This window comes from Aphis gossypii, chromosome 2 (assembly GCF_020184175.1).
Source record: "Aphis gossypii isolate Hap1 chromosome 2, ASM2018417v2, whole genome shotgun sequence".
Classification (NCBI taxonomy): Eukaryota; Metazoa; Arthropoda; class Insecta; order Hemiptera; family Aphididae; genus Aphis; species Aphis gossypii.
Window position 1 is genome coordinate 83,738,225 of NC_065531.1, and position 19,280 is coordinate 83,757,504.

Consider the following 19,280-nt stretch of genomic DNA (forward strand, 5'->3'; position numbering starts at 1 on the left):
TGGTATGAACCTTGGATCATATACGTATCAGGTTTAAACCATGGTATAATATGATTCTTTATCAATGGTATAGAATCTCCACTGAATTTATTATCTAACATATTTTACAAACTACAGTCTACAATGTACAATACCAGTAAAACTGTTTAATAAAACTTCAATATTGTAAGTTATTATTGAATTTTAATTTTCTGTATCTTAATTCTTAATTTGAAATATTTCTATTGTACTAACTAACAATAATATCAAATCATTATTTATTTTAGAAAAATTTATTTCTATGACTCAAATACTCGATTCACAATTAGAAAAATTTCAGTTCAAGCTAAGTTGTAGCTACTAGTACGATTTAAGTTCGTTCTTTCAAGAATCAAAATTCAATCAATTTTAAAAAACCTAAAACACAATTCATTCCTTGGCATTAGTAAGTAAAACAAATCCGTTCTTTGAAAATTTGAAATATTGTAGGTTTACACATAGTAAAAACATCTGTATATATTTATTATAATATGTAATATAAAATAATACTTCGCATAACCTTAAATAACATTTTATAATTTTTTGAACTGTTTCAATAATGGGTTCTAATAATGTAAATACGTAAAAGGGTAAAATTACTTCTTATGTGATTTCTTGTTAAACATCATACAATTTTCTTGTTCAAAATTTTAATTTTAGATAACATTTTAAATATGAAAATTTAAGATTAATTAATATTTTCAATAGATATTTCAAAAGATGACTAAATGTTAAACGCTCTTTTTGATCGGATTTAAAGTTTAAGCAATAAGAATTTATTATTAAATTTTATAAAATCTTATTTATATTTATATTATTGTAATAAATATATCTGTATAATTAATGCTTACTTCAGTAGTATTAGTAATACAATATTATAACTACTTAAATAGTAAAATAATAGATAAAGTTAGTTACCTTAAGAAATATATTATTATCATTTTTAATTATAATACAAATCTAATATGTATAATATATGTATGTATATATTATATATATATATATACTTAACTGCATATCAAATAATATAAAAGTGATGTTAACAATTTTATTGAAGTTATTAAAAAATTTAAATTTTTTTAAAAGATTATTTATTAATCATCTAAATTTGGTACTTGTGTGTAATCGCGACTACCATTGCCTCGTCGTAATTATCTCAATGTTGAACGCAATTACCTTGATATCGAAGCATGGCGTTATGTTTGATGTCTTTTTAATACGTTTATAATAATACAAAACTATCCAAAGCTAATGTCAATGTATTTATTGATAATGTTATTGGAAAAATTATAGGCTATGGGTATTGTTTTTTAACCCTGTGAATTACCTTAGGTGGTGTTGCATAGCGAATCGAGGGATATTTTCGTTTTGAATGTCCAAGCAAGCACAGCGAGCGAGTGGCAACGCTGGCCCTTAATTTTTCCTAATAGAATTAGAAATAGAATTTACTTGCAAAATGCAAGATTAAAGTGGGACATGACTTCGTTATAATCCGAAATATGTGGTAATCGCGATAACGCATATGTGGCCCTCGGTAGTCGCGATAACACACAATTACTTCTAAAACTTATATTATTTTGTTATTATTATTTAAAGATTTACAACTAAATCACTTTCTTAAATGGCCTTTGAAATTAAAAATTCTGGTAAGCCAAGACAAGTGAGGGGTACTACTGCCTACAAATATCGAAATTTGTATGTGTTTGGTGTATTTGCTGTCAGTGGACTTTCTTGGTTCCTGTTTGAGTGAGTTTTTATATATTTACATAATATTTGATTATTTTTGAATTTGAGAGTTTGCATTGCATTAGATGTTTTGTCAATTACTATACTAATTTAAAATTTAAACATAATTAAACAAAAAACAAAATTACTCTTTGATTTTTCATAAATCATACATAAAATTTTCTACTACAAACTATAAAATTAAAACATTTAAATATAATAAGTAAATTGTGGGTGTTCAAAAAACACAGAAGGGAATAATTAATGATAAACAAAAAATATTACAATAGCATATGAGTTTTAGGGTTAAAACTACTTAAAACTCATTTGTGCACATTTAACTTATTAACAACTCATTGCACACAATTTTCAAACAATAGAAAGCTTTTTTCGGAGAAACTTAATCACTGTAGGGTGTACATAATCTGTATACCTCTCCAAATTTTCGAATTGGTCATTACTGATGGTGAAACATTATAGATACTTCAACAATATTTTCTTTTACCCCATATAAGGCTCAAGACTTTCTGTCTAATCATAACTTAACCTTTTATTCACTATTATTACTATCAATAACACTAGAATTACAAAATTTATTAGTAAGTACATCGAAAATTAAAATATCTATTTTTTAATTGCCTATATTCTCAAAATTTGTAATTATATAATTAATATTTAATATGGTTTTCTCTTCATGTTAAACAAATAGAGACCATTGTTAATATGTCACAATCAGAAACTTAACTAAACTGTATAAGATATTTGTTATAACTCTTATGGTTAATCAATTATTGCTTGAAACATTTAATAAAAATAGTGTAAAAAATATAGCAATAAAGATTAAAACTTGTCGCATACTCCCACACGGCTCTTGGGCGAGCATGGTTATTGCGGTTATTACATTACTGATAGGAAACCACAATTAAAAATTATACTTTACTAGTATACAGACACCCTCACATCCAAAATTGTACCCTCAAGTTGGTTTTCAATTTTCTGCACAAATGAGTTGTAAATTTAAAGAATATACCTATTATTATGTGTGCAAATATGCTCAGCCATGTTCTAGTTACCTACTTTAATTTTCCAAAATTTTATATTCTTTGGAATAAAATGTAAAATTATAAAATCTGTCATTACAAAAATTTAAGATAAAAAGTTATTTACCTAAACAATAATATTTTTAAATGTATGATATTAATTTATTTAAATATTATTTAAAAAATTTAATATCCTTTTTAAATTTACTAAACGTATCTTTTAGTTTTGAAATTGATTATTAAGTTGGATAATAAAAAAATTATGACCAATATATCAAGCCCTCTAAAATCTTATTCATTATAATTTTTGTAATAGATAACATTTTGGTAAGTATACTTTGAAGATTAATCAAATATTATAAAAAAAAACTTCATATTAATAAGATTTATTTATGTTGTATATTAATCTGAGAACCAAAAGAACAAAACAATACTTAATTTACTTAATCATATAATCAGGGACATAGCCAGGATCTCGGGGTTTAAATAAAATAATAATAATAATAATAAGTAATTTAACTCTAGGTACTTATTATTTAAGCAAAAGTCAAATTTGTAATGACATTTTGAATATGTTAAAAAAATTATAATATGTATAATGTATTTATACAAAAAACAATATTTTTGTCATCGATGACATTTTTTAGGATGGTGGATGGGTTTTGGGCCTGTGAACCCTCCCTCTAGCTGTGTCTTTGTAAACAATAAAATATTGTTGTTAACTTAAAAGTTAATATAATATAATTAACCTAATAATTGTAGCTATAGTATATTGAATTTGCATTATAGAACTATACATGTGACCATTATTTTCTTTTATAGACAATTACCAACTACAAAAAAACTAAATGAAAAAATCAAAAATGGTTATTGGGATCGTACACCAGAGGAAAATTATAGATTAGAAATGATCAAAAATAATTTCAATCCTGATACAAAAAATTTGAAGGAAAGAAAAGAAGAAATTTTGTCGAAAAATGAAGATTTTGTACCAATAAAGATATAATTTTGTATTTTCTTTTAGTTTATTTGTTTATTTGTAATTAATCATAGTCTTTTTAAAAGTATAAATATTATAATAATTTTAAAATGAATTTATTTTCTCAATCGAAATTAACATTAAAATTAAAAAAGCAAAATAATGACAATACATTATCTACTGATCCTGCAAAGTAAATAAAATAATTTATTATTATTTGTTAAAAATAAAGCCTTTCTTAGTTATATTCCTTCTATTTGAGGTATCAGCATTTTTGGATTGATCTTAATAACCTATTCATCTATTATTAGTGATTAGATAACAAATTTAGGATGAATGTCTGAACTCAATTATAAAATATAAAATTTGGTTCCTGAATATCTGCATATCTGAATGTCAAGAGTGCAAAATTGAACACCTATAAACAACGAGACTAAAATTGAGATTATGAAGTTGTACATAACTGCAACCATATCAGAGCATCAATGTTTTATAGTAGACTTAAAATTAATTTTCTGAGTTTTGAAGAATAAATAATGTGAGACCTAAATAAACAAAATACAATTTTAGTTATTTATTTATTTGCTTTATTATTATATACTTTTTTTTTAATCATAAATTACGTTCACATTTATTAGGTGTTATACATATTTTATATTGAACTTATTAGATAGTTTATTAGTTAACACAATTAGTCCAAAAATATTGATACCAATGTGTGATGGGAAAATAACCAAAATAAAAATAATGCATAAAAATAAATTTAAATTATTTAATTTTTTTTTTCAGTAAATCCCAAGATTTAACACTAAGTAATGCTGTAAAATCAGAAAAACTAAATAATAGTATATTATCAGAAAATGATAGTTTTGTAGAAATATTGCATACCGTTCGTCCTCAGGATGAAAAACTAACTTTGTCACAAAATGTTTTTAAGACATCTTCAGTTCAAAATATATCTGATGTCACTGAAAGTAAACAATGTCCAGTTTGTTTACAAATGATTGATAGCAAACATTTTATTAACCATGTTAAATCTTGTTACACATCACATAATTTATCATCTGAAGTACTTATGAAAGCTGTGGATCTTCAAGAGCGTCTAGCAGCTGAAAGAGAAGCACTAGGACTACCTAAATTATCAAAAAATAGAGATGTAAAAAAAAAAAAGTATAATAAACAAACAAAGTTAAAGGTATAATATTTGTATTTTTGATTTATTAAATATAATAGTAAATTACTTTTATTATATTTTAGATTGGGAGTGATTCTAATTTTGATTTGGCTGTCGCTATGTCTGTGTCTTTACAAGAGTCAAAAGAAGCAGAAATTATTAAAGAATCTGAAAATCTTTTAGAAGCGGGATTAGAAACTGAGGCTATAGAAAAAAGGAAAACACTGGAAAGCTTTGGTTTTGTTTCAAATCAACCAATTAAATCTAAATCTAAAAATTGTTTGTATTTATAAATTAACATTAGCTTATATAATATTAATGCTTATTTAATTTAATTTGATAAGTTAACAGTTTTTTTTATAAATATTATTGATTTAACCTTTCTATTTTATAATAGATACATAAGTTTTAAGGGGGACGAGGTGGCCGTGTGGTCTAAGGCGTCGGTTGCGGCGCAGCCGGTCGCTGGTTCGATCCGCGGTCACCGGGTGGCATTTTTCTTCGGGCAAGTCACGGTGTCCGGAGAATAAGTGCCGCCATCCCCCACCCCGGGGCATGGCAGAAACCTACGGGTGCCCCATTAGAAATTCTGCCACAACACACACACGTGTTTCTCCCTACCGTTCCCAACCTTACAGTAATAACCGATTAAAAACCTAATCCATCCCCAATGGCCTAAGTTGCCGCGGGTGTATTAAAAAAAAAAAAAAAAAAAAAGATACATAAGTTGTAGTTTATCATTAATGATGTTAGAAAAATATTAATTTTATAATAAATTCTAGATCATAATAAGCTATAATAACATTATTTAATATGGCTTAATATTTTCTGATGTTAATCAAAAGTTTTCCTTTTATTATGTTAATATTTTTAATTTTAAAATAATAAATCGTATTACTTAAATTGTGTATTGGTTCGAGATATTGGAAAAAAAACTGTTATCAGTTCAGCACTAATTTGTATGTTTTATATTTTAAAATATTTACTTTTAATTATGTTTTTACAGTTTATAAAACCAATTCTTTGTTATTCAAACAAACTCAAGAAGATCGTCAGAAAAGAATAACTGAAAAAGTAGCGATGATTCTTATAGACTGTGATACTGACACATTATCATCAAAGACATCTTTAAATGATTGCCCCAATATAAAATTAAGATCCAAATATTTAAATAAAATAAGAAATGTTGTAAGTTATTATTATTAAGATTAATATTAAATAATACCTTTTATTAATACTAATGCAAATAATAATTAATAAGTTTAAAGTTGATATTAAAGATTAATTACTTAAAACGTGTGAACATTTAAAACTTCATAATTACAAACAATAACAATTGTATACAAGTATGGTACAATAATTAAGATTTCAACTGAATAAATCATTAACGGTTCTACATACTATTCTACATTTATAATTATCCTTATTATTCTTTTTATCTTTAGTTTTTAAATTTCTTGTATCTTCAATAGTGTAATATATTTAGTATGAATTATTAATATTAAAAAAAAAAAAAAATGGGGAACTCTGTCTACTATATTTTAGGTTTTAAGTTTACATTGAGCAATTATGTAACTATAGTAGACTATTGTATTGGAAGTGATAAATTTAAATTTGATGAAGAATCAATTTGTAAATGACTGCCATCAAATAGGTAAATCAGCATGTATAGTTTATCTCATATTATATTTATTGTAGTGTTTCCTTTATTTGATTGGTTGATCTATTGTTTTTAAAAACTTTCATTAAAAATTAATTCAATTCAAATATATTATAAAATGGCACAAATAAATAAAGAAAAGGTTATCGTCAATCACTTAAATTCTTAGAAAAATCTAACCCTAAATATTTATAAATATTATGAAAAATTTTTAAGATTATGAGAAATATTTTTTAAATTATTAGGTACAATATAATAACTAAAATCATTATGATTCAATATTATATTTTTCCAAAAGTTGATTTCACGTGCCAATACAAAATAAAATTGTAACTTCAATTTTTTTAACAGGTATAATAATAACTGATCATTACATTTGCTTATTATTTGACCAAGAAATAAAAATTTTATTATTATAGTTTATTGAAATACTTAAAATAAATTGATTTTGTTAAAAACTAGTAAATTCTCATCAAGTTTTTCTCAATAAAGAAAATTATAGAATTTCCTTTTTGAACTTCCTAACATACCAACCTAATTAAATTTTCTGTCAGAACTATCTTCAATGTTGAAAACAAAAGCAATTTTTTTCCTCCAAAAGTGATGAGTGGTGAAAAAAAAATTATAATTTCTTAAATTCTTCCCAGTTAGATTTAGTTTAACAATCTTCAAACTAAACATTTTGAATGTGAAAAAATAAATTATATGTATTTTTAATTTTTATAGGATAGTAAACTTTGGAAAAAAACATTACTTGACGAAGATAATGTATTTGAATTTTATGTGAAAAATGTATCAAAGTTTATAAGCCCTATTGAAAGCAATGTTTTACAAAATAATATTATAGTTTCTACACATCAAAATACTATAAAACAGGTAATTGTAAATATTATATTATATTTCATTTTCATATAATTCTTATTATTTCTATTGGCTTTTGCTTTATTGCACTATATATACACTGTTTTATTTTTCTTCTAATCACAATGTTAATTAGATTAGATTTATATTTTTCTATCAATATTATTAAATATTTTATGTTCATCCATATCATTTTTTCACATACAACAAATTAGTGGAATATAAGTTATGGCTAATTTATATTATATTTGTTTTGAAATTTTAAATTATCTGTGATTACTCGCATAAAATAAATAATTATTTCACATCCTAAATAATAATATTATCTATGCCCTAGGACTTAGACATAGTTGTTTAGTGTTCAGAAAATTTTTATTTATACTTGGTTGTCATAATATAAACAAATAAGTTTTAATATAACAAAAGACTTTATAGTAATTTATATATAAAAAAATTTTCAGAGATTATATAAAAGATACATTTGTTAAACAATTAATAAACTCAATAATTTAGATTTAATAATTATAGATAAGTTATAAAATAATAATAAATAAATGTTATTTAAAGTTTTACCAAGAATAGAATAACCTGGTTTTACCCTGTGCAAACGTATAAGTAACTCTATCCTTGAAACATTGAGAGTTGTGTTGAGTTAATATTGTTACTTGTAACTTTTAAAAACATAATAATCATAGTAACTTTTATGAAATATATTCTTCTATTTATGTAATAATAAATACACAACCTTAAATTTGATTTTATTTTAATGATGAAATGTTGAAAAAATAAAATAATTACTTAAATTCCGTTGTTATAATAATATGTAAAATAAGTCTTTTCCAAAATAATTTGTACTTTAATGCATATTGAGAAAAATAGGTAATTATTATATTTCGAGTTATACATGTAATAATATATACTATATAGACATATTGTATAATATCTAATGATTGCATAATATACAAATATAATATATTATATCTTATAAGTTATAACTTATATCAGGTTACATAATTCAATGACCACATTAATGAAATTAAAAAAAAAGCATCTTCAAAACTTGGTATTCTTAAACGCTGTTGCTCAGATTTTAATAACCGGATTGCATTAAAAAAATTTATGTCTCTTTAGCTCGATCCCAATTAGAATATGCTACTGTCACTCTAATTCCATAACTCTTACTCAACTCCTGGCATCTATACAAAATTTTATCTTAAGATTTCTTTCTTTCAAATGTAATATACAAAGCCAACCTCATACTGGTTATGATGGAGTTTTAGGATTTTTTAATATGTTTTCATCAAAAAAACTGTAGAAAATTTGTAAGTTTAAACTTTTTATTCAAATTATTAATTATAAAATAAATTGTAGCCCATTATTAGAGAAAATTAATTTCAAAACCAACCCAAAAACAACAGAAATAATAAGTATAAATTCAAATTGTTCAACTAATTAACCAGAAAATAAACTAATGTCATTAGGTAATTCTGCCAATATAAATTTATTTAATGTTAATGATATTAAACAAATTTGTGATTTGATTTAATCTTATGCTACCAATTTTTTTCTATATTTTTGATTATGTTTATTGTAATTGTTATTATTATTTTTTTTTTATATTTTTCTTGTGTTTTATACAAAATTATTTTTATTCTATTCACACATATTTGTAATTTATCTAGTGTTCAATACTATTATATTTTTATTCTCAATTTTGAAAATTAATTTTTACCAAGAACTAATACAATTTGAAATTAATATTTAAATATTAAAATGACTCTCTTTATTGAACAATTATTTTTAGGATGTTGTAAATGTTCCCACAGATATGCTCAAAGCAGTAATAGCTGAAATGTCTGTCTTTAAAAATTGTTTACCTAAAAATTTCAGTTTTTATAATATTAAAAAAACTTATAAAAAGTAATATACCCAATTTGTACAAATTAATTTAGGTAGTTATCATGATACCCAATAAGTTCTGCTACTTGTGAGCACATTTTTTCTAATATATGCTAAATTGAAAATTGGCTACAAATAAGTATACTACAACACAGATTTGCCAATTTATTAATATTAAATATTGAGAGAGATATAACAAATTGTTATATATAATTTAAAAAATATATATAAATTGCATTAAAACAAAGTATGTATATTGTATTCACATTAGCAGTTAAAGCCTTATGTGAAGACTAATGTGAGTTAGTAGTGTTGTCTATGAGCTATTTAAAACTTATAGTGCATCTCCAAAAGTATCGTTGTAGTTGCACCTATCATATTGTAACTAAAATCTAAGTATAATGGATTATTGTTTAATTTTATCAGCTTATATAAAAGCTTAATATGAATATTTTTTGTTAAATAATGCTATTTAATAATCAAATAATAAGTTATATTCTTGTACATTAATATATTATATGTTATACTATTATATTAACAATTGATTAATATTTTATTTAGGAATCAAATATTACTAATCAGAAATTCAGCAATACATCACTTGTAGTTTTAGATGATTCAAAAGTTCATAATAAACATTTTATACATCATGACATTGTTGGAAATAAAACTATACCAGAATATTCATCTAAGTGGAAATCAATGTTGGGCAGTCAGTTTATGAGTGACATAACTATATTTTCCAAAGATGAACATGAAATTCCTGCTCATATTTTAGTACTTCATGTACAGTGCCCTGATATTTTGAATGATATAATTACAGAAGAATCAAATACACGTAAATCAAAAAAAATGTTAATGTGGTCTGAATATACTTATGAAGCATGCATGGCATTCTTAGAACTAATTTACTCTGGTCATGAACAATTTATTAGTCCTGAATACAGAGATGATTATTTACAATTAGTAACAAGGTATAATGTTCAAATAATTATAAATGATGATGATGGAAAACATGGATGGTTTTCTGGAGAGCACAAGAAAGTATTAAAACGTAAAAGCTCAGAATCACACTCGAATGATAGTAAAAAATTTAAAGCTCTTAGTCCAGATATGTTTATGATGGATGATAAAAGTGAAGAAATGAGTAATAAGAATTTTAATTTTTTAGGAACAACTGTGAATGATGAAAAATCCTTGAGTGTGCTTAAGACAAAGCAGTGGTTAAAAAATTGTAACCTAAGTCAACATAACAATTCATCATTCACAGAAAATTCAGATATTAATGTTCTACCACAAATTAATTCACCATTAAACAGTCCAGTTCATTCTTTTCATAGTACATCAACTGTATGTATTCCATTAACACCTACATCTAATAAAATTGATTATATTATGGATTTTGAAAATAATGACCAATACATTAGCCCATCATTAGATATTAAAAGTGCATCTCCCAAATCAGTATCAACTGACGAATCAAGCGTTAAAGCTATATTAATGTTGAATAACATCAAAAATGTCCCTAATAATTTGAAAAATCCTTCAAATAAAATTTCAACACCTACAAATCCACGTAAAGAACCGGAATTAATTACAATCGCCAGTGATAGTGACAATGAATCAATAGATATGGTATTATCTCGTTATAATAGTCCATTGCGTGATAGAAACATTAATCTATTGAATGAAAACAACTGTACACCTTTTTTAGCAAGTATTAATAAAAATAAAAATTATATTTCAATTAACTCAGTTAATAAAAATAATGATATAAGTGTTATTGATTTAAATGATAGTAGTTTAGATTCAATTCATTCTGTTAGTACAAATAAATTACATCAACAAAATTGCAATTTTAATTTGAACAAGTCTGCTATTTCAACACCAAGAACTAAGACATTAATAAATATTGATAATGAAGAGACCATAGTTCCTGCTGTAATAAGATTCACAAAAAGTTCTAATACTCAAATGCCATCTTTAAGTAACAATAATTTTATAGACTTAATAAATGATAGTAGTTCAGATTCCATTGTTACCATTGATAAGATTAAAAATAGTTCAATAACATCATTGCTATTGAATAATACTCAACAAAATTTTAAAAATTCTTCAACTTCCTTTTCAAATGTACCGAGAAAGATAAATGTTGCAATTGACAACAGTTTAACTACTCGATTTGAAACCAATAATTGTGTATCAAATTCATCACCATTAAATAAAGGTGAAACATATTCAAGTTTTTTATTTCCAGCCAGTGATGAAGATATGGATAATCCAAAAATAAATAAAGAATTGTGTTCAACAAATTTTTCAAACAATGTAACTTTACCTGAATGCAGTAATTCAAAATTATTATCTAATGAAAAATTATTTAAATATAATGATACGTCATCAAAATTTTTAAACACTACAAGCTGTACAGAAATCAATAATATAGAGAACAATGATAATACTGTTAAAAGTTTAATATATTTTAATGAGAAAAACGTGTTAGAAAAGCCTAATTCAGATTTTGAATCGTTGGAAAATATTATATCAAAGAAAAATGTAATGTTACCTTCTAATAAGGACTTTGTTGATTTATCAACGATTTGTCCATCAAACGAATACCCACATACTTCATTTAAGTCTTATAGTTCTCAAATTGAAACTGCTCAACTACCAATTACATCTGAAAAAATTACGTCAAATGAAAAAGATGATGAGAATAATGAATCATCCTTTGAACAAATAATTAACGATCCATGGATGGACTATAATGATTGGCTACCGGTCAATATTAGTCCACAAAATATTTCTCCAGTTTTATCAGAGAAAAATTCTATGATTGTGGTAAATGACTCTAAAGTATTAACACCGCCCAACAAGATGATTAATATGGATTTACAAACTTCTCCACCAACTATTTCAAATAATATTGATATTGTAAATCATCAAATGAAGAATGCAGTAACACCAAATAAATATGGTAGTAGAATTAGTACCCCAAAAAGTTTACGTAGAGTTCAATCAGAATCTGTAATTAGAACTAATGAACAAATAACGCCTCTTCCAAATTATAGTACGATGAAAACACCAGATTTAAGAGTAAGTATTTTACTATAAATGCTGTTAAGAAACTGTTTTAAATCTAATAATTGATCGTAGATACCCCAATTATCAGTTTAGTCATAATTCTCTACACTCAATAGATTTTCATCTATTTATAGAAGTTTTTCAAAGGCAATTAAATGGCCAAAAAATGTTATTCTATCAATTTTATTTAGAAGTCGGTGTGTACTTGACTTATTCCAAAATAATAAAATTTTCTATGTGAATTCTATATTTACCATCTTATTAAATTTTTCTTTGTATTATATGTGTTCATTACTATCATTCATAGTATACAGAATCGCTTTTAGTGTTTTCTTTTCTTATATCATGATAGGCTAGTAACACTTAAAATTAATAAAAATAAAACTTAATAATAACTTTAAATGGTGTATTTTTATTAAAGAAATAATAGACATAATTAATAGTTAATTAAAAAAAGCTATAAATATTTTAAATTTCTAATAATTAAATTTTTTCTTTACAATTTATCTCAAAAAATTAAAATAAAATTACTATAAATTTATATTAATTAATCTTATTAATCTTGATTTGTGATTAAATGGTTTTAGTTACATATTTAAATACAATAAATAATCTGTGATCAATGTTAATTCTCAGTTTTTTACTCTCAAATTTTTATTTATTTTTAATTTAAAATTTTCATTTTAGAAAGAATTTGATCGTTATGGCCTCAAAGATCTTGGAAGGCGAAAAGGAAAACTTATATTAAGGCATATTTATAATATAACTCATCCTATGAATGATACTGAAGAAGTAAAATGTATTGAAGAGTCAGGACAGTATTCTGATTCTTCAAACAAGTAAGAATATTTAAACATTTATCATTTATTAGTATTGGATATAAACATAATATGTTGTTGTATGCTTATATATATATATATATATATTATAGTTCAGAACTTGAAATTTCTTACTATGAAGCTGGAGCTTATCACGAATTGGAAACTTTTAGTCAAACAAATTTATCAAATAAAAGTAAGTTTTAAAAAGATCCATACCCATGTATTAAAATATGTAGCTTATAAAATTGTACTTAATTGGTACCAAACTTTACATATACATTCCTCGATACTTAAGAAATGTTCTTTTCTTTTTTTTTAACACATATAGGTTTATATAGGATGGCTCACTCGCAAACATTTTTGTTTATATATTTATATTAAAGGTTGCCTTAATGCTATCAGTTACATATAGAAATAAAACAAGAAATTCCAGCAAATAATATTTCAACTGATAGTATACTACTATAATATTAAAGTTTTTTTTTTTTTTTTAATTGCAATGAATTATCATTGCTATGGTCTGTGAAGTAAAAGACAACTAGTTCAATGTAGAAATGTCTTATGTTCAAATACAATAACATTTACAATTTTTAAAATTTTTTTTTTTATTAACAAATTATACTTGTATAGCATAATAAGGAAATATGATGATAGAATACATAGAATTAACATAAACGGTATCAGGAAGGAGACCATCCATTGATAGATAGAACACTCATTGTTCATTTATAAAATAAAAATAATTTTTTTTTACTATTACAGTATAATATATGTATTTAAACTAGAGTTTATTTTAACATAAGCAACATTTTTTCACAATAGTAGTTAATATAAATAGTCGTAATAACTATGTCTTTAGAAAACTATTACTTAAGCATAGCAAATGTGATTTGTTTCAAAATACTGGTTTAAAGTATGTAGTTAGCAGAGCCCTGGATTAATGAAATTAGTGGCCCTGGGCTAATTTATTTTTGGAGGCTCTAATTTTACAAAAAAAGTATTTTTACAATAATATATCAATTGATATTTATTAACGAAATAAGAAAAATATTTTTTCTCAGAGAGTAACTTTATATCTCATAATTGATTTATTAAAAATACAATTAAATTAAATGTTAAAATATAAAATATTTTTTCTAGATACAAAAGTATTTAAAATGTCAACAAATTAGGGTTTTTTTTACATATGTCATTTTCAATTGACATAAATATTAATGTGTTCAACCTATCTTCAATCAGTTCATCTGTATAGATCTTATTTAAATTTTACTTAGAGTTAACTTAGAAAATTATTTCAAATGATTAATATGAACATATCTTTAAATAAATATTATTAAAATCGTTTTTTTTTTTTTTAATTGTATATCTAATAATAATTATAGAAAAGCTGCAAACCCGTAATATTTTTTTTCATACGGGCCTGAACTATAGCCCTCTTAGCCCCTCCACTTAATTGCTTAATCGGGCTATGGTCCTTAGGATTATATACAAAGAAAAAACATACATTCTTTTTATACAATTTTGAATCATAATAAATCTTGTTATTTCAGCTTCAGTAGATATGGGTTTTAAAGATTTACTTAAAGTTAATGAAGAACTTCATAAAAAAATTTTGTGTTATGAACCTATTTGGATTGAAGAGCTGAAAGAAGATTTAAAGCAGTGCAATGTAAACATTAGTATGCAAAAACTCATGACATTTTTGGATGATAAAGTAAAATATTTATTAAAATTTAGAATTTTAGTAATTTTTATTAATTATAAGTTTATATATACTGATTTCATGTGTCAAAATTATTATAATTCTAATAAAATATAAACAAATTTAACTTCCTTTTGATAATTAATACTAATACTAATTATTGCTTATACCTTTTTCTATAACTATTTTAATTTCATTAATTTACTCATGGATGTATATATTAGCATGTATTAGATTATATGCATATATTAGGTGATTCATTTCAGTGTCATTGTATATAATACATTATTTAATATTGTAAATTTGTTTTGGATTTTTAAAAAAACGTCACTCACGTGCAGTGGCGCAACTAGAATAAAAATTTGGCTGGGGGAGAGTTATAAACCCTTACCCCTCACTAGTTGTGCCACTGCTCACATGTGTTGTTTTTGTCATTTGTCCATCTTACATACTACATAGCAAATTTTTGTTCAACAGAATCAAATTTATGCTGTTACTTTTAATATTAGAGTCAATTTACTTATTGACATTTATAATATGTCTTATGGCTGGGGTCATTCTGTTAATTTGTGAAACACAGAGAATTTTACTAGTTGAGACAGTGAATACATGTACTGATGTATCTGCATATAGTGTAGATACTCTTTGATTTTTTATTAAACTAAAAGTAGTAATATTTTCTAGGACATCTCATTGAAATTTATTGATTTATTAATTTTTAAGTAAGTTATAGTTATGTAAAATATTAAAACTTTAAAGTGTTTGTATTTCACTTAAAAATTAAAATATCAATAAAAGTGTATAAAATACCCTAGATAATATTTTTATCATTAAGTTTGATAATAGATAAATTGATTCTTATATTAAAGCTAACAATATAATTTTGATTCCATTGAACAAAAATGTTTTATATTGTATGTATGTAAGACAGAAACAACACACGTGAGTGTGGCATCCTCGACCTCTTAAAATATTAGTATTGAATGATTTTAATATTATTTTTGTTTTATTTTTTCAGTGTGTGTCATTTCGTTCAAAGTTATTAAATGATCAGAGAAAAAAATCAGTAACAAAAAAACATACTAAACGAAAGAAATTATTTTAATTTATTGAATGATGACTATGTTTTTAGATATTTCTTATTTGTATAATATTTGTGTGAAAAAATAATTGATATTTTATATTTATTAGTTATAATAAATATAATATAAACAAAATATACCTATTCATTAAAAATTATTTTTATTTCTGTGCAAGCTAAGTTGTCATTCATTTTTTGGAAGTTATGAAAAAAATTTAATTTACTGTATTTTTTTTTTTTTTTTTTTTATCAATAACTTAGGTAGGTATTGTGAAAAGTTGTTGGTTAAAATACATAAATACATATCTATTTATTGTTTATATTTGATTGACATCTCTAATAAAATAATATGTTTAGTATACAATTATATGGTAAAGTTATTAAAAAAATATATTTTGATGAATTAATTTTAAATGGTAAAATCTAATCTTAAATTTACTTTCAGAACCCATGTTTTTCAGCTTGATGAGATAATATTATCTATAATAAACACTGAAATGATCTGAAATAAAATACCGGTTATTGCAGTATTCAAATAGTATTTTAGATTCTGATCGAAGTGATAAATGTATTGATTTTACAATGATGTGTGTTTTAGATTCTGAACGGAGTGATGAATGTATTGATTTTACAATGATGTATGTTGTTTTTTTTTTGTGTCTGTGTACAGCATAACTAGTCGAAATAATGCTTCAATTTCAAACTTCGGGGGTGGTTTCCGATGGAAAAGTGAATAACCTTGGTGCATTAGAGGTAAAAAGTAAACATTTTCCAACAGTTTTCAAAAAAATCGAGAAAAACAAAAAAAAATGACGGAAAAATGGGAATTTTTACGCAAAACCAGTTTTCGACCGAATCGATTTTTTTATATTGTTGTAATTCAAAAATTAATCACTGCAAATACTTGAAATTTTCACCAAATGTTTATGTTAGTATTATCTATATACAGTTAAATTTTCAAAAATTGTTGACTTTTTTTGAGTTATTTATAGACAACTGAAATTTTCAATTTTTCTGAAAATTTTTTTTTGAAGTGTCGATAAAATTTTTTGGCCCAATCAAAATACTTGAATATTTTATACAAAGTTCCTCATAAGTTATTCTTATAGCGATAAAAAAATTATAAGAATACATAGGCACAATTTTTTTTTATTAGCATTTGAAGTTCAAATTTTGACAAAAACTCGTCAAAACCATGAATATTTGCAAATTATTTTGTAGTTCAAAATTCATAAAATTGTTTATATTTATATCTAACGTTAAATATTCTAGACTGACAAATTATCTCCGTTCAGAATCGTTTTTCGTATACAATTATACCTATCATTATTCATTGCATTCAAATTTAACCTACCCTAGTCCGAGGTCCACTCTACCCCCTAATGTACAGCAGAGCGGTACCCACTCGTTGACTTTTTTTTTTAATTTTTAGAAAAGACTGCAGGAAAATATGTCCACTGTATTTTCGATATTTTTATTTTCTGTAAGAAACATATTTCACGTAAAATATTTTTGTAATTAATTGTCAAAGTGTTTTATTTTCTAATAAAAATTATCGTATGTAAAAAAAAATCTAGGAATAGTCAAAGATTTCAAACGTCTGTAAGTAGTTGAAATAGTTCATGTAAAGCCAAATTATTTTGAAAATTATATCATACATAGTAACCACTAATAAAATAAATACTAGGAGACTATTTCAAATCTTTTCTAAGAAACTATAGATACCTGAAAATTGAAGCATTTTTACTTCTCTAAAATTTGAAAGGACAGAAAGACGAAAAATATATACAAATATCAATATCATTGTAAATCCAATAGGCATACTCATCAATTCGCTCAAAATCTATTTCTTATAGGTACATTGAAATGTACATAAGTGAAATACTCGATGACGAGATATTAGTACACATGAAACCTACTATAGTCTATAGATACCTAACATAGGAGAGGAACTTCCCAGGTTTTAAAATTTAATTGTATCTATACGTACCTACTCGTATAATAATAATTAATAACATACTTAAAGATAAACAATTTTAAACCTATACGATGCTTATATATATTTTTCAAACAGCAACAATAAATTATTGTTCGTTTAAATATCCACTTTTGATGAACTTTTTTACCCACTTACAATATTTTTAAATAACTTTGTTTTATATATATATTAGCGATACTTTTAAATAGCTTGAACAAAACTTATGAAAAACCATGTACATGCTATTGCACTTTTATTTAACTTAGCAAGTTTATTGACATTAAAATAAAAATGTAATCTCTTATTAACATACTAAGTAGGTAAATATTATATAAATGAAAAACAAAATTGCATTCAAATTAAATACGGCACTTAGAGTATACAATATTGATACATGCGCGTGTTTAATTCTAAGTACTAATTCAAATAATTCAATTATTATTATACTAAATATGCATTACGTAATATGCATTTGCTAATGCTATTTCTATAGTCACTGATGTATAAAAATACATAAGAAAGTCGACGACTCTCGATAATTCGAAGTTAGCAGGACTTTTGAAAAATTTCGAATTACCTAGAGTTCGAAATATTGAAAGCAAAAAAAAAATTATTTTTTTATTATTGTACGTACAATGTACATATAATTATTAAATATTTCAACAAATTAAGTGGTATTACAAATACGTATTTATTGTTTTTAACTAAACTACTAAACTAAATTACTAAACTATATAATTTATTATACTATAAAAATTAAATTATTACTATGAAAATGAAATTATTACCTATTATGAAAGATGATTATTTTTTGAAGAAATCTGTAATTGGTTTCTGTTTCATTGAACTTGGTTTAATTTTTTCAATAGTATTTTCTAGAGTGAATAAAGCTTCAAAAACTTCGACATTGACTTCCTACTAAAGCAAAAAGTTACGTAATTTTTCTAATGATTAACTTAAAATTTTTAATTATACCTTGAAGTTCTATATTAGTTAAGGGTGGAGGGTTATTGTGAACTGTACAGTTGTTTAAGAACAGAAGAATTTTGCGTTCCTGTTTTTTCATATCTTTATTGAGTGAAACCAATTAACCAACCATTCATTAAATAACTGTGTCGTCATCCATGCCCTTTGGTTTGGATGATAAGTTATAGGAAATGAACGTATGCTCTTAAAACATCTAGTTTTGTCAGCTTTTCCTATGAGAAGTGGAGTTAACTTTTTGGAGCCGTCCATGTTTACTGCTAGTAAAATCGTTAAC

The 19,280-nt window shown here is 24.1% G+C and overlaps 1 protein-coding gene across 1 annotated transcript; it reads left to right on the forward strand.

Moving 5' to 3' along the window:
• Nucleotides 1-8: 8 nt before the first annotated feature.
• LOC114119779 (metacaspase-2-like) lies at nucleotides 9-16,350 on the forward strand. Its single transcript, XM_027981471.2, has 12 exons — nucleotides 9-165; nucleotides 267-424; nucleotides 3,606-3,955; nucleotides 4,552-4,957; nucleotides 5,020-5,215; nucleotides 5,943-6,124; nucleotides 7,323-7,472; nucleotides 9,918-12,449; nucleotides 13,125-13,276; nucleotides 13,369-13,451; nucleotides 14,809-14,972; nucleotides 15,979-16,350. Exons 3-12 carry the CDS (start codon nucleotides 3,873-3,875, stop codon nucleotides 16,063-16,065), a joined length of 4,035 nt encoding a protein of 1,344 aa, XP_027837272.2. The 5' UTR covers nucleotides 9-165; nucleotides 267-424; nucleotides 3,606-3,872; the 3' UTR covers nucleotides 16,066-16,350.
• Nucleotides 16,351-19,280: the final 2,930 nt, after the last annotated feature.